Genomic DNA, 19180 nt, shown 5'->3' with positions numbered 1-19180 from the left:
GAGAGAGAGAGAGAGAGAGAGAGAGAGAGAGATTGAAAGAGAGATAAAGAAGCAACAACTCATAATACTTTAACTAACATCGTCCTATAAAAGGTCACAAAAAGCCCATTTTCAAAGGGCTTATACAGGCCTGAACAGGCCTCAGTGGGTTTCCCTGCTCAGTGTACTAGCATTAGATTGTACCCTCTTATTCACTAAAACTCCATACAATTGGTTAGGCTTCCATGGCTATAAAATGAACTGTCTATTAGATCCCAAAAGGATAGAGTCTCAATAGCTACTAAATAGCTGAACACATGGGAGTTTCTAGAGAAAGATGCAACCTGAGGGGCACACACTTCTTCCATAGCTTACCTCTTGAGGCATATTCTCATGTGTAACCAGTATAACATCTTTTACAACAAATCAGTAGAGACAACTATCTTTCCCTGAAATTTGTGAGCAACTGTAGTATACAAATAGAAGTGAAGGCAGTGGTTATGGGAACTTTAATTCACAAGCCAGTCAGTCAGAAGCCAAGGTTAAGCAACCTGAGGCTCACAACTTACACCTGACAGGGGCCACAGGAGTGTAAAAACTTGAGCCTGTGAGATATGCCTATGGAACAGTTAAAGAAATAAATTAGGTTCGAGGACTGCCAGTCAGTCATGTTTGGTCCAGGACTGCCTGCTTGCTCACCGGTAGTGTGAAATCCCTGCAACTTCAAGAGCCACTAAAGTAACCTGCATCATGAGAGTGCAGGAGAGGAAATGGAGTTTGTGTATGCTGTCTTGTTACTACTCCTAGGTTTGTGGACAATCTTTCTGGTACCATTAGAGCATACCATAGTAAGCATTTTGTAAGTGTACCACGGATGTCAAAGGGAAACCAGCAACTAAAAACAAGAGAGAAGAAAACAGGCATGCCTCTCAGATAACACCAGGTCTCCTCCAAGGGCAAGGACCGCTGGCAAGTGAGCACTCGGATTCAGCAATGCTCATGAGAGTGCATGTGCCGGCAACAGAATCAAACAGCGGAGAAGATAAAAAGGCAAAGTAAACAGTGTACCCTGGATCCACTTCTGTAACACAGTGGCTCCGCCTACAGAACAGCAGTGACTTCTCAGCACCCACAAGCGGAAGCCTACCTTCTCTAATGTCCCAAGTTTTCTACAGTCTAATCCCCCACCTAAGCCAGGTACAAGTCAAGCTGTACAAGTCAAACGTCGCCCAACAGTACTCCACTCCTCTTCGCCTGAACAACTCAGGTTTATCTACCACCCCACAAAACACGTTTTCATGTGTATGTGTCCCTTCTTCTCCATTTCCCAGGGTCCAGGTCTTGGTGGGCTAGCATCCAGGTCTGTAACGGATCCGAGGAGGATCTGTTTAACATGTCCCCTCTGTCTCCACATTAAAGCCCAGCTATTAACGCTGCCCAATCCTAGTTACAGTGGCATGTGAGAACAGCTTATCTCCCTAATTAAACGATTTTATTTCAGTAGTCCCACACAGTTTATCTTGCAATTGTTGACTCAACTGAATTGTTGATTCAGGGAAATGTCTGCTAAATAAGGAAAGTGTGAGAGAAATCACTTAATAACAGTATGAAAAAGATCTCTAAGTGCCTAAAATTGTCAGAACCGCTGGCTACACTGCAAATTGCCTATCCTGAGCTGGGTTGCTTTCCCCCTTCAAGAGCACACGTGGCCCTGTGAAGACTAAGCAAAGCGTGAGATAGTCCATCAGCCCTTTTTTAGGCTGCTGTCTATCCCAGTGTTAATTTCCAACAAATCACGCACACACATACGCACTTGGCTGAGACCAAATTAATACAAATAGTAACGCATCTTCTGAAAGACTAGAGACTATCTAGTCAGGCATCTTGAGAACGCCCTGTATGAAACACACTCATGAGTTATTTTGTCACTCTGTGACCTTCCAGTCTGTCCTCACACAGACAGACACACATCTGATGCTGGAGGTGGCTGCCAGCATGACAGAGAATGAGAGTTCCCAGAAAGAAGCTATATTTGCAAGTATGAACTACTGGTTTGAACTCCAGTGGTCTGCTGAGGTTAGAATAAATCCATTGCCTAATTACAGTTTATCTTGGATTAGATTTAACCCCTTAAGCCATTTTGTGATTAACAAAATGTTGGGCCTACCATTCTGTGATTAATGGAAGAAAACCTTTGGAATGTATTAACTTAGCAGACAGAAGCCATCAGACAGCATCTCAAGCCTATAGAAGATATTTCCCCATCCTGTCTCTCTGAGGTTTCCACTAATGTATTTTTTAATTTCCTTGTTGAAACACGGACCCTGGTATAATGAACTCCATATTTACCATACACTGGTCACTCACTGGTTCTATAATAAACTCTTATTCCCTTTGGGGTGAGAACTGTGTTTTTTGTATGTCAACAACACTCTAAAATAATTATAGAAAGTAGAGTATGACAAATATGAAACCCAGTGACACACTTGTTTACTCTCGTGTCATGTAGGTGTCATGTAGGTGTCACAGACCAAAATGTCATCATATACAGATATAGCAGTATCTGTATCTACATATGCACATCTATCTGTTACAATGCAGTGACAAAAATTAGGAGGAAAGAATAATTGGAAGCAAACTGGAAACAATACTTGCTTTATAAATTTGCCACAAATATGCCTGTTCTTACAAATGAAAACTATCCTGAGAATAAGCTATTTATAATGCTAATTTTTATACCAATATTACAAGGATAAAGGGCCTGTTTTTTGGTCCCTTATCCAATAAGGATTTTTTTATTAGATACTTTCTTTATTTACATGTCATATGATTTCTCCTTTTCCAGTTTTCCCTCCAAAATAAAAAATGCAAAAATAACAAGAACAAACCCCTGTTCCCTACCCTCTCCCCCTGCTCGCCACCCCACCCTCTCCTGCTTACTGGCCCTGGCATTCCCCTACACTGGGGCACAGAACTTTCATAAGGCCAAGGGCCTCTCCTCCTGTTGATGACCGACATGGCCATCCTCTACTATACACATGCTGCCAGAGCCATCAGTTCCACCATGTGTACTCCTTGGTTGGTGGTTGAGTCCCTGGGAGCTCTGAGGGTACACCTACACAATGGAGTATTACTCAGCTATTAAAAACAATGAATTTATGAAATTCTTAGGGAAATGGATGGATCTGGAGAATATCATCCTGAGTGAGGTAACCCAATCACAAAAGAACACACATAGTATGCACTCTCCGATAAGTGGTTATTAGGCCACAAGTTCAGAATACTCGAAGTACAATCTACAAACCACAAGAAACTCAAGAAGAAGGAAGACCAAAATGTGGACGCTTCATTCCTTCTTAAAAGGGGGAACAAAATATCCATGGAAGGAGTTGCAGAGACTAACTATGGAGCAGAGACTGAAGGTAGGACAATCCAGCCTGATATAGCTGTCTCCTGAGAGGCTCTGACAGTACCTGACTATTACAGAAGTAGAGGCTCACAGCCATCCATTGAACTGAGTACAGGGTCCCCAATGAAGGAGTTAAAGAAAGGACCGAAGGAGCTGAAGGGTTTGTAGCCCCTTAGGACGAACAACAATATGAACTAACTAGTATCCAATAAAGATTTTTAATGATTATCAAATCACCTGAATCAAGACTAGACTTCCACAGCCAAGCATGGTGGTTTGAATGAGAATGGCCCCTACAGGCTCATATTGTTCGAATGCTTGGTTTCCAGTAAGTGGAACTCTTTGGAGAGGATTGGGAGGTGTGGAGTTGTTGGAAGAAATGCATCACTGGGCATGGGTTTTGAAGTTTTAAAAGGCCATGCCACTAGGCTCAGACATACATGACCCCCCTCTCCCTCTGTCTACTGGATGCAGATCAAGATGGAGGGCTCTCAAACTACAGATCCAGGGACATGACTGTTTGCTTCCTGCCACATAAGATCAAGGCAAACCCTCTGGAACTGTAAGCAAGCTCCCAGTTAAATGATTTCTTTTATAAGAGTCGCCATGGTCACGCTCACACATAGCAGTAGAACAGCAGCAAAGACACCAAGGTAACTTTATCATCTAAAGCCATTTTTGCGGGATATGCAACATTCTGGTGGCACAGTTAATACTTTCCAAAGACAACATCCTAGACTGACTGGAAGGCTTATATTACAAAAAAAGGTTACTGTGTATTCTAAGACACCATGCAAAGTGAACCCTAATCCAGAAACCTGAAGTCAAAATGCTCCAGTATCTGAAACTTCTTCAATACAATAGTTTGCTTATCATGCCCCTGATTTTATATTTCTAGATTAGGGATGCTAGCTGCTGAAGTCTATGCAAATATCCACAAGTCTGAAAACAGAAAGCCGGAGTATTTGATCCAGAATATATTGGGTTAAAAAAAGATTTTCAAATCTGCACTAGCTTCTAGTTCTTTTGTAAAAATGCCAAGCAATAAAAAATAAGTCTACCAGATTGTCTATCATTTCTCTTTTCAAGGGAAGGCTCATGGAAGGAGACAAAGGTAGATCACTTGGACAGAAGGAAGTTCACAAGTTCTCTGACTGCTGCTGCTTCACACTTATTTAGACTAAGAAAACTAAAGCCTGAAGTCAGCTTAGAAATTAAAATTCTCCAGATCTCTTATGTAAACAAGAATCTTCAAAACAGCTGTGCCTGCAAAGACTTTCTGTTAGAACTGCAGGAATATGGAAAGGTTGGAATGCTGCAGGCACAGAGCCAGAGCTTTGCACCACTGTGTTTTTAAAATTGCCTCAATTTATGACCTTCCTAGTTCTGCTGCAGTACAACCACATGAAACTAACTGCCTTGCATGAAGACATGGAATCTGCAATAACCTAGCACCATGTTTCTGGGCCACAGTCACTTAAATTTGGCTCTAGAATAAGCTATCTCTTATTCTCTTTGACGTGAGAGCTATGGCTTTTGGGGGAGGGGCGAATCAATACTTACAAATCCAATCTTGTGGTTTGACAATTTTATTCACAGCCTAACTGAAGCCCAGCTTCCCCCACTCACAGGCTTCTTCCTCGGAGAAATGCATTTTCTCATCCCCCAGGTCCCTTGCTCTTCTCACCCAAGCTTTATTGCTAGCCAATGAGGGCGGCAACAATGCTCAAATTCTCATCCCAGTGGCTTGCCTTGCAATCTAATTTTACAGGTCCTTCTAAGAATGTATATCTTCCTTATTCTTCTTTTTAACATTTCTACCAACTTCTGACTTCAAGTGACTTCAAACTCACTGTCAGTTGAGGCTGGCAGGCATAACCAAAGATTTCTAGTGAGGCTTCTTTCCCGAGACCCATGTCAATTTCCTACTTTAAATAATTGCCTGGGTATTATCAGCCAGCCAGCCAAAGTAACAGACTCAAAACGGAACTTCCCTCAATGAACTACCTTTATTTATAGTCTGTTACCTATTATACAGCTACCCGAATTAGAAACTGTGGCAAGGTTCCCAATTCCAGCCTTGCTCATACATAATCAGACACCTACTGATGGTGCCATTCACACATTCAACTTGATATTGCTACAATTTCCCCGCCCCCCCCCCAACCCCCTGTCCTTGCCATTCTTTATCTAAGCCAGCTCAGTGGCCTCCTCTCAGGTCTCTGTGCCCACTATCTACTTCTATAAGGTCATTAAAGCTATCTCTCTAAACTGAGACCAGTTATCTTTCAATCCAAGCCCCATTGAAGGCTTTGATAGTCTTCACTCTAGAACTCCTACACCCACCCCATCCTGGCCCACTCACAAATTTTCAACAATCTCTATCCTCTGTCAGCCCCGAACATTCTGACTCACATACTCACAAGCCTAAAATATGCCCCAGCATTTACACTCTTAAATGTCTTACAAGTCTGTTGCTTCTCTCCTGCTTCCATGGCACTTGACATAGAACTCATATAACATATACTACGATCTGTTACATACCTGTATAGATTCTCAACTCACAGATTGAAGGATTAAAACTAGTTATCTCCTACAGTCTGCAACATGATGGACGCACAGCAAACATTCAGTGTTTGTAAAGTAAATGAATGCCTGTGCAGAGTATCACAGTTCAATGTAAAACTAGATAAAATCAAATATTTACCTTCCTCTAACAAGATAACCCAGGGACTGAGATTCATCCTGAAAACTCAGCTAAATCTTCAAGCCTGAATTACAAATCTCACCTTAGAAATGATAAGTCACCACTGAGACATTCTGGGATGTGTGGGTTTATGCGCTGTTCTGTCCTAAGGGCCTGGGTTATCGCCTCTGCTGTACTCTGACCTACCTGGCTGATAACAGATGGTACGATACTCATTTCAAAAGGGATTCTGATCCATACTAAGAATGCAATACAGTCCGAGAACCACACAAGTAGACCCTGCTGGGTTTTCCCATACACTCTATTAGGATTAGATACACTAGGGAAGTCTCTGTAAAACCCAAACAAGACAGGATTTGGTGACAAGTTCCTGGAAGGTGGCCAAGAGACAGACTGAACAAAAGTTCATTTCCCCATACCTCAACATGTGTGTCTCTTCATTAGTATACCACACAAGTGACAATTTCTCTGAGTTCTGTGACTCAAACAAATTAATCTATATGGGAAGGGTGGACATACAGATAACCCCATTTATAGGCCAGTCACTCATAAGTGGAGGTAAAGGAATCCAGCGATTGGGGCGGACCTGTGAAGATGTTATCTTTGAAGACTAAGTCCCAAGATGAGTGAGTCTTCTGATAGACATATCTGAATATGAACTATACCTTCAAAAGATGTGTGTGTTGAAGCTCATTCACTAGCTTATGCTATTATTAAGAGATGGATCACAACAGTATCAACTTTACCAATGGGTTTATCCATTAAAGAGTTCATATTCGTGGGGCTGTGGGGAGGTGGCCCTCATGGAGGAAGTTGGCCACTAGGTCTCATCTTTGAAGGATGAATCTTGCTCCTATCCTCTTACAGCCTCTCTGCATGTCTGGCTCCCATGGAAGAGGTGGTTTTCCTGTATTATACCATGCTACAACGATGCTCCACCAGCTCATGTTAGACTGTGAGTCAAAACCTTTATTCTTTAGGTTATTTTTCTCAGGTTATTTGTAGTAACTGTGATTAAAAAGTCTCATTATCACAAGAGTGCAGATCACAACTGAGCTGGGTTAATGAGCATGGAGCTGCTGTCTGGAATGGAGTTAATTGCTTGTTTACTGTGAGGTAGAAATCCTGACAACTTTCAGGGTTGAAAAGTAATGAGTTATGAAACTATAGTAGCAAGGGCTCTGAGTCAGCTTCTCCTTCTACACACACCCTGACAGTATTTATTCAATACTTTTATATATAGCATTTTAGCATTCTGCTAGATAGGAGAAACCCTATGCTGTTCATTTATTTTATAATTCAAATACCTTCATTCAAAATACCTTCCTATATATTACTGTATTCACACAACTATCCCATAAGGTAGGAAGGGTGATTTCTAGCATCTTTGCTTTATAGATGAGATATCTGAAAGCAAACAGTTTGTGTGACTTAATGACTCACTCAGCTTCACAGTCAAAAGGATGCAGATCTGTAGCTAAATTAAGCTATCCACTAAATTCCATGGCTTGCCCTGCTATTAAAAATTCCCTATAATCTTCAAGTTATTGCTCTATTGCCCTCACCTTCTCTGTAGAGAAATTAAAATATAATTTTATTCCTAGAGTAATACATCAAAATTCAGGAAAGTAAAACACCCACATCTTCAGCAGCCCAAGGTAGGGACTAACCTGTTGTCTTTGCACACGGCCACTCTGTCTCCCCCGGGTATCAACTTCTTCTGCTCTATCACCCCATAGCTCTCTCGGCACACCTTCATTCAAAGCAGAAAAAGATGTGTTTTCATTTTTGCTAACTCACATTGCCTTTCTAGAACCCAAATGACTCAGGAGAAATTAAGAATAAACGGAACTTAATAACCACGTTTACTGGAAATTAGAGGTAGAATAAAAATCTGTGTCAGAAAATACCAACGTCTTAAAAACATTTTAAGCCGTGTATGTAGTAGTGGAATCAAGGAGAGTGGCATGAGCTGTAGAAATGTCAAAAACAAAGAAGACCCATGTCCTGGCTGTTCTCCTAAGTGCGCAGATGAACAGGTTCCTCCCTGCAACCCATTTACTGAATTCAAGATATGCTGACTGAAAGTCTCTGGCTTTGTTGTTTTGCTGGAAATCTAATGTTAACCATGACTTGCCACCACTGTAAAGAACAGACACAGTCATAAATACAGGAGTGCGTACCGTGAAGTTGAGGCAAAAGGTCTCTTGGATGTCTTCGCCAGGGTAATCTAGGAGCTCTTGAAGACTCCTAGTCACAGAAGAAAAGAAAAAGAGGCAAGTTAAACAAATGCTGCGATCACATCTCTACCTCAGTGAGGTCCAGATGACTGGCCAAGGAAACTAAAAAAGAAAAGCCTACGATGAATAGAAATTCAGAAAACAGAAAGCCATGTACTTAAACCTTAGAGAACTAAACCAGCCAGCTTACTAATTCCCTTCCCTCCTGACCCTTATTCCTAAACTGACCGTGAAATCAAGACGGATTGACCCCTGACACACTTGTGTTTGCTCCTCCTCAGCACTGCTTAGTGTAGACATGGATACACAAGAACAGGGCCCCACAGACTGGCTTTACCGCCATACGTAAGGAGAATAATCCCACCACCAATTTTTTTTAAAAGAAAGGCCACAAAGTCACTGTGGTGGTAAAAATGAGACTGACTCTCATAGGCTCCTGTATTCGAATACTTGGTCCCCACTTGGTGGCTCTCTGTTTGGGTAGGTTTAGAAGGTATAGCTTTGCTGGAGGAAGTGTCACCGGGGTAGCTCTGAATTCTCAAAACCACTCTCATTCCTCATCTGCTCTGTCGGTTTTCTGATTGAGGGTTGAGAAATAAGCTCCCAGCTGTTCCTGCCACCATGTCTGCTGCCTGCTGCCGTGCTTCCCTGCTAACGACGAACTCCTGGCCCTCTGAAACCGGGAGCCCAGACAATTCTTCATGACTTTATATCACAAAAGAAAAGTTATTAATACAGTTGCCTTAGTTAGACAAGAATCGTAAGGGTGGGTGAGGACGTAAATCACAATTCCAAACGTTGAACCCCTCAAACATCAGAATCCATACTGTTGAAAATCCCTAGCATCCAATATTTCAAATGCAATTCCAGAAAAACTAATTTTAATAATTTTTTAGGAGTGGTGGGTATGGCTCAATCAGCATACTACACAGTTACTGGCTCAATATCCAGTCCTAAAAATGATAAGGAACAAAACAATCCCCACAAGAACAAAGAAGCAAACAGACAGAAAAGTCACTTAAAGTAGTTGCTTCCACTCTCAAAGGAGGATTTGAAAAACTTAACACAAGATTGTACTTATGAAAGCACTTCAAAACACAAAATAGGCAAATAATAGAGGCTTTCAAAAGCATAAACACTCAAATACATAAACCACAGTTTAGGTACAATAGTTAAGATCCACCCAAGCATTATTCACAAACGAATACATCACAAAAATGAATTGTAGAAACAAGGAGCACCTGCTTGTTAGTTGTGAGCAGCAGCTTTATACGTGTGGCCACTGGCAATGAAGACCAGCTCAAAGCCTTTGCAAAGATGATTCGCCATTACACTGGGGCACCACCAAATATACAGGCACCCAAAGAGCTAGGATCTTGGGAAATTTTATATTTTATAAATACATATGTACACAAAGGAAATACCTTTCCTACTGAGGCTACACCATGGCAGTTGTCCTAGCTCTCCTCTCACCGGGTGAAATTATCAACATGCCAGGCTTCTGAGGAAAACATCTTAAAATGCCATACGCCAGCCTCACCTTGGAAGGTAAAGTGAAGCAAAGTGACGAGGCAAGCTCTGCATGCCATACCTGCTGTGCCCTACTCCCTTTCTGCCCCTCCTCACAGATTAAGCAAAAGCCTTGTGGATGGATATGTGAGATAGTGTCAAAATGATGGGTCAAATCAGCAGCGGAGGGAGGACTGCAGAGACAGCGAGCCAAAGAGCACCGGAGGGAAAAATTGCTTCAACAGAACCTGAGACTGCCACCAGGTGGCCAGCCAAAACCATACCTCAAAATATCTACTTCTCAGACAGTTGCAAAACAAAGAGCAGCTACGTCTCTTACTGCACCTTTCTTTTTAGCAACCAAAATAAATTCAGCTTCTGTCTTCTCCGCTTCTTTTCATATTCTAAGTTTCTCGGTGCTCCCACCCCACTGTCCCTGACTTCTTAGCATCCCATGTAAGTACGGCAGTCTCATTTCTCGAAGATATCTTAGAAACTTCTTTCACCTTTAAGTAATGTTTTTGGTTGTTTGTTTTTTGTTTTTTTTTTTTTTCATCCTGGCATTAGGGGCTAAACCTAGGCTATACCCCTAAGCTCTGTAAATACCCTATTTTCTGAGAGAGAGTATTGCTTTGAACTACTTGTGAAATGGAAGTCAGTTTTAAGCTCCTGGATCTCTTGCCTCTGCCTCCTGCATGCTGGAATTACAGAAGTCCACTACTATGACAGGTAGGCTTGTTGCTTCATGGTGCTGGATGGAACACTACAAGACTCTGGGATGCTAGACAATTATGGTGCCTCTGAGTTATACTGCCAGCCCCTGCTCCAACTTAAAACCAGCACCTCTTCCCATAAAAAAAAAAAAAAAAAAGCCACTCCCTACCTCTGAAGCTAGCTGTGTGTTTGTTTGCTGCCCAAAATCAACACAGAAACTCAAGAAAAAGGGGACACTTAAGACGCAAGAAATGAGTAACATAAAAACATGGCTTGAGTACTTTGAAAAGCATTCTGACAGCTCCTCTAAAAGCTAAATATGGAATCAGTATAAGAATCAGTAATTCCACTCCTAGGCAATACATCAAAGTAAAAAAAGTTTATGCCCACACAAAAAACTTGTATATAAGTGCTTTCAGCAATACTGTTCACCGTAGTTCCAAAGCAGAAATATTCCAAGTGTCCATCAGTCAAAGAATAGAGAGACAAAATATGATGTATATGTACAAAGAAATATTTCACAGTGGGCTGTCACACAATGGTATGGTAGACCACACAATGGTGCACCATGGAATGTTTGTTATTGGCCAGTCTGAAAAATGAAACACTGATTCATGTTATAACAGGACAAATCTGGAAAACATACCAAATGACATAGACAAACTGAACAACACTTACGATTCCATTTAAAAAAAAAAATATCCAGAGTAGCTAGGCATGATAGCACACATATTTAGTCCCAGCATTCAGGAGGCAAAGACTGTAAGTTTGAGGGCAACTTGGTCTGCATAGTTAGATGCAGGCCAGCCAGGGCTACATAATGGAACCTTGTCTCAAAAAAACCAAACCAAACCAAACAAAATAAAAAACCTAGGACAGGTAGACTGACAGAGGCAGAAGGCAGATTGCTGTTTACCTAGGACTCAAGATAGGAGACTAGGGTAACAAAGCAAAGGGCCAAGGTTGCCTTCCAGGTAAGGAAAATATTCTAGAACTGACTACAGTGATGGTCACACAACTCTAAATATACTAAGGTATGTTTTAAATACTCTTTACATGGGTCAGTTGTATGGTATATAAATAGCCTATCACTTTATCAATAAAGTTTTTCGTTTCAATAAATCTCCTCACTCTTATCTCTGAACTATGACAAGTTTCTATTTCCCCCCCACAAAATACTGAAAGCCGAGATTATTGTATATTCCGGGGGAACTACTATGGTCCCCCCACCAACTCTCTATTTAAAGTTTATTTATTTTATGTGTGTGTTTTTGACTGCATGTTTGTCTGTGCATTCTCAATGCCAGTGCAAACCAGATGAGGGCATTGGATCCCCTATAACTGTAGTTACAATGGTTGTGAACCACTATGTGGTTTCTGGGAACCAAATCCAGGTCTTCTGAAAGAGCAACCAATGCTCGTAACTACTGAGCCATCTCTACAGGCCCAGGCCTCTCTTTTAATTTCCTCACTTGTCTACACAGTGACATAGGCAACGCTTTACACAATGCTGTGTGATCTACAGTGTTGGAATGCACCCAGACTTGCATATATGCTGTTTTCCATCTTAGCTCCAGCATTAGAGCAAGGGGGGCTGGTGGCCACACCATTAGCATAACTTTTAGCTCTTTACCTTCCTTCAGTTGGTGACAGTTCCTTCAAATCTTCCAAGCTAGGCTTTACATTCAGTAACTTCTTGTAGAGAGCCAATGGGAAGTGAAGGTCAACCACAGTGGAGTTGTAGATAGCTAATCCACAGGTTATGCCAATCAAGTGAAACCAGTTGTGCTCTACAAAACACTTTTAGGGTACATGCAAACATCTTAGAAAGAAGTAGTGTTTGAAGACTCTGAAACACTCTATCACCTATTGAAAATATTTCAGTATATTAGAATAAAGCCCTGTTTATGTTTACACTCTGAGGCAGAGAAACTTCTCTGGTCAAAGTTCATTAGTGTTAACAGATGCAATGCAGACTCAGTCAAGCACCCCTGACTCTCCTGACAGCATCCTATTCTTTCCAGCAGAATGGTTAAGTGACTATTCTGTGATGACAGAACAGTTGTATTCTGTGCTGCCCCTTACCACAGCCACTGGCTACAAAGCACATGGAATGCAAATAGTAGTACATTTGTATTATTAAATTATAATTTAATGAATATCTAAAGAGAAAACTCCAGGAGCCCCTAAATTATGGCTTGGATAAAATAAGAGCTCCTCAAATGCTAGAGATCTAACCCAAGTACTTATGCATGCATGGTAAGTTCTCTACCATGGATCCACACCCCCAATCTTAGCATGACTTTTAAAACTTAGCTCTCCTACTGAATTCTACAAAAAAAAAAAAAAGTATAAGTCTATGTGTACATATTTAGACCCAGACTACTATTAAAAGATCAAATATGTGACAACCAAATACCAACACATTAGAAAACTAATTTCTTTTCTCTTTTTTTAAGTGTTCAATGAAAGCATTTTCCTGGCCTTTTGGCTAGAACTTATTGGTTGTAAAGGACAACCCCACAATGGCATCTTACTCCTTTTAGAATAATCCCATCACCTCCATTTCTCACTCTGTTTGCTTCCAGAGCAGCCTGTCCTCTGTTTGTCTGTTGTTCAAACCTGATCTACCCAGCATTACCCAGGTGTCTCGGCAATGGATATCAATGCTCAGATCATACTTGATACTTGGATCTATGTGTTTCTGGGTCTCTGTGATGGTGAATCTTGATTGTTAACCTGGCTGGAGTCAACTTACAGATATCCTCAGGAAGGGTTTATGAGGGTATTTCTAGGAAGGACTAGCTGAGAGCAAAGACCCTCCCACACAGTAGGTGGCACTTCTCAGAGGTCTGGGGGAAGAGCAATGCTGCCTCTTTGCTGGGCTCTTGGGTGTGTCTACTGCTGCTGCTGCTAACATCACATTCCAGCTTCTTTGGGTTCCACTGTAGACTAATGAGAAGTTTTCAGGAGTTCTCCAGGCCTTCCCACTAACTGAAACTAGTGAAGACTCCAGTTCCAAGGATGGAGCAACTGTTCCAACATATAGCAAGCCACTGTTGACTACCCAGTCCCTATGCTGTAAGCCAGTCTAATAAAACATTTTATATAATTCAAATTTATATTATTAGTTCTAGTCTTCTAGAGAACTCTGACTTATATAACCCCCATAACCAAAGTTTCCAGTATCAGGGGTTGTTTTTCTCTAGCTCATTCTCTGGCATCTGCAGTCCAGGATTTCTTCTGCCTTGACCTACAGACCATATAGTGGATGGCAATGTTTTAACTTCTCCCAATGCTTAAAGGACCACAAAATATATCTAGTACTGGTTCTAGCCTTTGAGCTGCTCCAATGGGCTGACCAGGTCAGTCTGTTTCCACGGTATACATGTGGAATTCTATGTAGGTCCTCTTCCCATCTTGATCCTGAGCTATGATAGAGAATGGGAAGAGCTAAAGTAATATAACATTACTCTACTTTGTTAAGTGTATGGCTCTTTTGCCTACATGCATGTGTGTGGACACATGCATGCCTGATGCCTGAGGAGGAAACAGAGACCATTCCCTAGAATTCGGTATTACAGATATTTGTGGCACACCACGTGTGGACGATGGGGACCAAGCCTGGGTCCTGTGTAAGAACAGCCAGTGCTTTTACCCACTTATCCATCTCTCCAGCTCCTAAAACTAATTTAGCACGCTTCCTTTTAACCCTCCTGTATACTATGCCCTGGATCTTACCACTAGAAATGACACTGGGGCTCATGGCTGACAAAATGCACTCTGAGTCTTGAAAGTAGGTAAAGCCTGAAGGCTGGATATGTTAGGCATTTTAATGATTAATTTTACAATGATAGAAAACCAAGGGCTAGTCTGACCACAAGCAGAAAGTTCAGTACAAATAGTACACTTACTGTATCTGAAAACCACAAGAGATTTGAATCTTGATAGTAGGTAAACATCCCATAAATAGGATTCAAAAGTTCTTTTAACAGCAAAAGAAAGAACTCCTTCGTAACACCACCAGCATCTACTCCTTCTTCCCCATCAAAGATTACCTTGAAACACGAAAACAAAATGAATAAACAAAGCAAGAGGCCTGTCTGAATAACTGAAGATGGTGGCTGTGTGTTATAAAACCTAGGGAGAACAACCAGATAGACCAGTAAAATTATTAGAGTCTTTTAAATTTTTCTTTTTTGTAAGGTGATAGTAGTTGAACAGGAGTCACGCACACGAGAAGCAAGTACTCTCACACTGGGCTACACCTCAAGTGTTTTATTCTGAGAAAAAGATCTGTCCACATTGTCCAGAATGGCTGTGAACCTACTCCAGACTCCTGATTAGCTGGGATTAGAGTTGTGTATATATGTCCTTATTAAAAGATTTTGGAAATGGTAACAATATAAATTGTTGAACAGATCAATTTAATCTGTTGTGGACTATGGTCCTGAAACTTTTGAAACCTGCATTTATGAGGTAATTTGCAAGAGACAGAAGTCATTTCATTTTAGACAACTTCAAGAAATTCATTAAGTATTCCTCAGGATACCATGCAGCCTGGAGCAGAGTAAGCAGTCTCAGGCACTAATGCACAGCCTATGGGAAGAGATGCTTTACTACTAATTACAAACTGCTACAAGGCCAACAGCTTTCAAGGTGACTCTCCCCTTTCCCTCTCTACATTTCTCATTACCTTTTCATCTTCCTAGCTGAGAGCTTAGATGTATTATGTCAAAACCTTACATCTTACATGACTGTTTTTGACAGTCTAGAGCAGGGACACTACAGAAAGCAGAAGCAGAGCCCAATGATTACTCAACAACCCAATAGCATTTAAGCTGATGTTACAATGAGATGCTCTTTCTGCTGACTTCACACAAGGGGGTGACTAGATTCTTGTTAAAAAGAAAAGAAAAGAGAAAAAAAATCAATGGTGATATGATATGATAAGATATGGCTGCCCTCCATATCTTAGTAAGATCCTGCTTGCTGCCGTATGCATACAAAGGCAGTACTAAAGGATTCAGGGAAGGGGCTCACTTTGAGAGGCTTCTTCAAGTCAATGTCAGAGTGAATGCTCAGCTCTCTCAGGGCATCTCCAACAAGGTGGTTCCTGCGGACATGAAGGACCAGGAAGGGGCTTCTGGCCAGCAGAGGCTCCAGGGTAAGAAGCATGAAGACATTCTGCAGGTTGGCTCCATTGACCGCCACCTGGAATAGAACAACAGAGCCATTCTGAGTACAGCACACATCTGAAGAATGTGCTGTACCAGAATGTGAAGCTCCAGAAATGGCTGACTTCATTTGCATTTTGCCTTTTCTCCAAAGCCCTAACTTTTTCGCTACTTATATTTACAGGCTACTTAAATCTTTCTAATATGGACTCAACAAGGTTAGCTGAGATAATTTATGAGTTATATGATGTAAATAATTAGGCCAAGTAACGTGATTTCAATTCGTTAATACTAAAATAACAAGACGCTCAAAGAATCATGGCAGAGGACACGAAAGCACGATTTTCAAAACAGCAGAAAAAGAAGTTAACAGTCACTGTGATGAGAGTCCATCTCAGCAGAAAATCTGCACCTTAGCAGTATTAAAGCTATACCCATATGAAAGCAGCTATAAACATAGACAGAGACAAAACCAGAGAAAGACATACAGAAACAGAGAGGCAGAAAAAGACCTGCTCACCCTCTAATTATTCCCCTTGCATCAACTCAACAAAACAGACACTCCCCTGGTTCCCCGACAGCCTGAGACCTGAGTTTGCATAACTATTAAGCTAATAATGGCTTTCTAGCATTTTATAAGGTTGGGTATAATATTTACAATGTAAGAAAATATATGAGATCCAAGTTTTAATATACATATATACAAATTTGCTTTAATTTTGGGGTGTTGCAACAGTCGAACGTTTGTTTTTCTAAGCCTCTTTTTCTTTTTCTGAGGCTGCTGTCTACAAAAGCGATAAATGGTTCTTAATAGAGACACAGGTCCACAAAGCCTCAAGTGTTCACTACCTGGCAGAAACAGAAAATACTTATCACTCCAACTCTTCACTAATACAGTGTATACACTGAACATAAAATTACTGAAGCTGACATGGTGGTACACACCTGTAATCTTAGCAACAGGGCCCTGGAGAAAGGCAGAAAGGCCCTGGCGACTTCAAAGTAACCTTGACTACATAATGAAGTCAAAACTAGCCTGGAATGAAACTCAGAGAGGAGGTGAGAAAGACCTTGACAATGAAATGTGTAAGAAGCATGGGATACAAAATGGAAACTGGCCATAGAAGACCGAAAGACAGGCCTGATACAGCAGAGTAATCATTTGTCAAAAGCAAGACAGAGATTCAATACAATCTCCAATAAAACTTTTATTTTTAAAAATCACTTTATTTTCTGTATAATAATGCAATTGACATACTAACCACTCCTGTAACAGTATTATTTAATATATTTTATGCAGAAAAGTAAAGAGAAAAAATTCAGATTACAGAAATAAACCCACATAGCTAGACTCCTCACCTTTGACAAAGATGATAAAAATACACATTAGAAAAATACACTCTCTTCAACAGATGATACTGGAAAAACTGGATATTCACATGAATAGAAAAAGAAAGAAAGAAAAAGGAAGAAAAAAAAAGAAACCCAACTAGACCTGAATCTCTCATCCCTGTATAAAAATCAATTCAAAATTGATCCAAGAGGACTTCATGTAAGACTTGGAATGTACTAGAGGAAAATGTAGATTAAAAAATACTTCAAAATAGAGACATAGCCAAGGGCTTTCACAAGAAATAAATCTAAAAATTCACTGATGGGACTGCATGAAAATATGACATTTGCAGGAAAATGTCTTGAGGGACATGCTAAGCAAAAGATGCCAAACTCAGGAGGAAAACCCATCCTGCTTTCATATGCACAATATATATTTAACTGTAAACATTTGCATAGAAGAAGGAAGGATACTTAGAGAGTAGAAGAGGCCTAACTGGGGCAAGAGAGTATAGAAGAAAGGTAAATGGAGGGAAGGGTATTTTCTTGGAGAAATGGACCAGCAAAAGTGTGTCTCAGAGGGAGATAGAGGATAATGAAAGGCAAAGAACAAAGTATAATCTCCCTCTCCTCCCGCTCTCTCTCTTCCTCTCTCCCTCCCTCCTTCTCTCACATACACACACACTCACGTGCACACATGTATGTATGCATGTATGTACATGTATATGTGTGTGTTGTGTGTGAAACAATACCTTTCATTTCTAACCGGAATTTTTTTTTCAAAAGAAGCCTAGACTATAATTAGAGCCTTTCTCAAAAAAATAAAATAATGACATTATCAAAAAACATAACTCTGTAATGTCGTAATAAAACTTCACTCAGAAACCTCCCCTTCCCCTAGGAAAAATTACAATGGAACGTGGACAATGCCAAGCATGGTAAAAGGAGAGAACAATTCTGAACAGGCCACCTGCATCTGTAACTCAGCATCAGTCTGTAGCATCTTGGTCTTGGCTTGGGCATCAAAGATGAAAGGATAGGAACAAAGGGTTACAGCATCCTACAAGAAAACACATCGTTAGTGTTAGCACAGTATCCACGGAGAAAGAACACCGGAGATACATACGTCCATGCAAAAGGCATTATTTACCTGCATGATAGACGGTCTAGCCTTCTGTGTAAAGAACAGAAAAGACAATTCTTACTTGAATTATAAAAGCATAATTTTACCCCTCCCCAAATATAAAATATATATAACAAATCTTTTCACATTATCTGGTTATTCAGCTATCAACCTAATACCATTTCAATAGCTAACAATATTTTAATGAGAAAGAACACATGCTTTGCTGGGCAAAGACTGAAAAAAAAAAGGAGCAAAAATAATTTCTTAAAAAGAGTAAAAGACTTTTAAGGGCCATTTTCATACGTCACAGGATTGAGTTCTCTTTATATGAAATCTAATTCCACTTGGCTGAGTGGCACATGCCTATGACCTAGCACCTGTGAGGCTGAGGTGGGCGAACTGCCAGCTACGGGCCAGCCTGGGCTACAAAGCAAATGTGAGGATAACACTTGGATTCTAGATGAGGGCTTCTTCACCTGGAATGCAAGTAACACTTTATCTGGCTTCTGCATACATGCTTAGAGGAGCCAAACAATAATAATTGCATTAGACTGAAGTATTCTGCCCTTAAAAGCTGCTCTATAAATTGGGAATGATTCTAAATTTGAGAAGAGTCATAGAAAACAAATTCAGCCACAATGAAATGTTTGTAACAAATACAGTACAGTTTTATGTCAGGAAAATGAGGAAAACTTCTAAAAAAAAAAATGCTATTTGTAGAGATCAGGCTGTGCACTTCATTAAATTCCTCCAAATGGTGAGCAACAGTGGCTTTCGGGTTATGCCCTGATACAAAGCACCAGCTGGTTCCACTCGGAGTGTAAGCACAGGCAGGCCAACAACAATGATGCAACTTATCTGCAGGTTCCTGCCACACCTGTCCAGCACTGACTGTGGGGTGTGGACTGTAAGTAGATGGCACTTATCAACAGAGACTTAGAACATAAGCACATGGTGGGATTAAACCTTTATGTAGAAAACCAGGCC

General features: G+C 40.7%; 1 protein-coding gene across 4 annotated transcripts in view; it reads right to left on the bottom strand.

The window, feature by feature from the left end:
* The window catches only part of Herc3 (HECT and RLD domain containing E3 ubiquitin protein ligase 3), a 94904-nt gene that overhangs the window by 20827 nt on the left and 54897 nt on the right, over nucleotides 1-19180 (bottom strand). For 3 of the 4 annotated variants that reach the window (XM_031382040.1, XM_031382042.1, XM_031382043.1), the window contains 7 exons: nucleotides 18218-18241; nucleotides 18038-18127; nucleotides 15602-15772; nucleotides 14473-14616; nucleotides 12192-12358; nucleotides 8279-8345; nucleotides 7766-7848 (listed from right to left, as the gene is read on the bottom strand). In XM_031382040.1, the coding sequence (XP_031237900.1) occupies nucleotides 7766-7848; nucleotides 8279-8345; nucleotides 12192-12358; nucleotides 14473-14616; nucleotides 15602-15772; nucleotides 18038-18127; nucleotides 18218-18241 (746 nt within the window). The remainder of the gene's footprint in view (nucleotides 1-7765; nucleotides 7849-8278; nucleotides 8346-12191; nucleotides 12359-14472; nucleotides 14617-15601; nucleotides 15773-18037; nucleotides 18128-18217; nucleotides 18242-19180) is intronic. The other variant, XM_031382041.1, reaches the window with a different exon arrangement.

Source organism: Mastomys coucha, unplaced genomic scaffold (genome assembly GCF_008632895.1).
Source record: "Mastomys coucha isolate ucsf_1 unplaced genomic scaffold, UCSF_Mcou_1 pScaffold20, whole genome shotgun sequence".
Lineage (NCBI taxonomy): Eukaryota > Metazoa > Chordata > Mammalia > Rodentia > Muridae > Mastomys > Mastomys coucha.
This window is presented reverse-complemented; position numbering and strand designations above follow the sequence as displayed.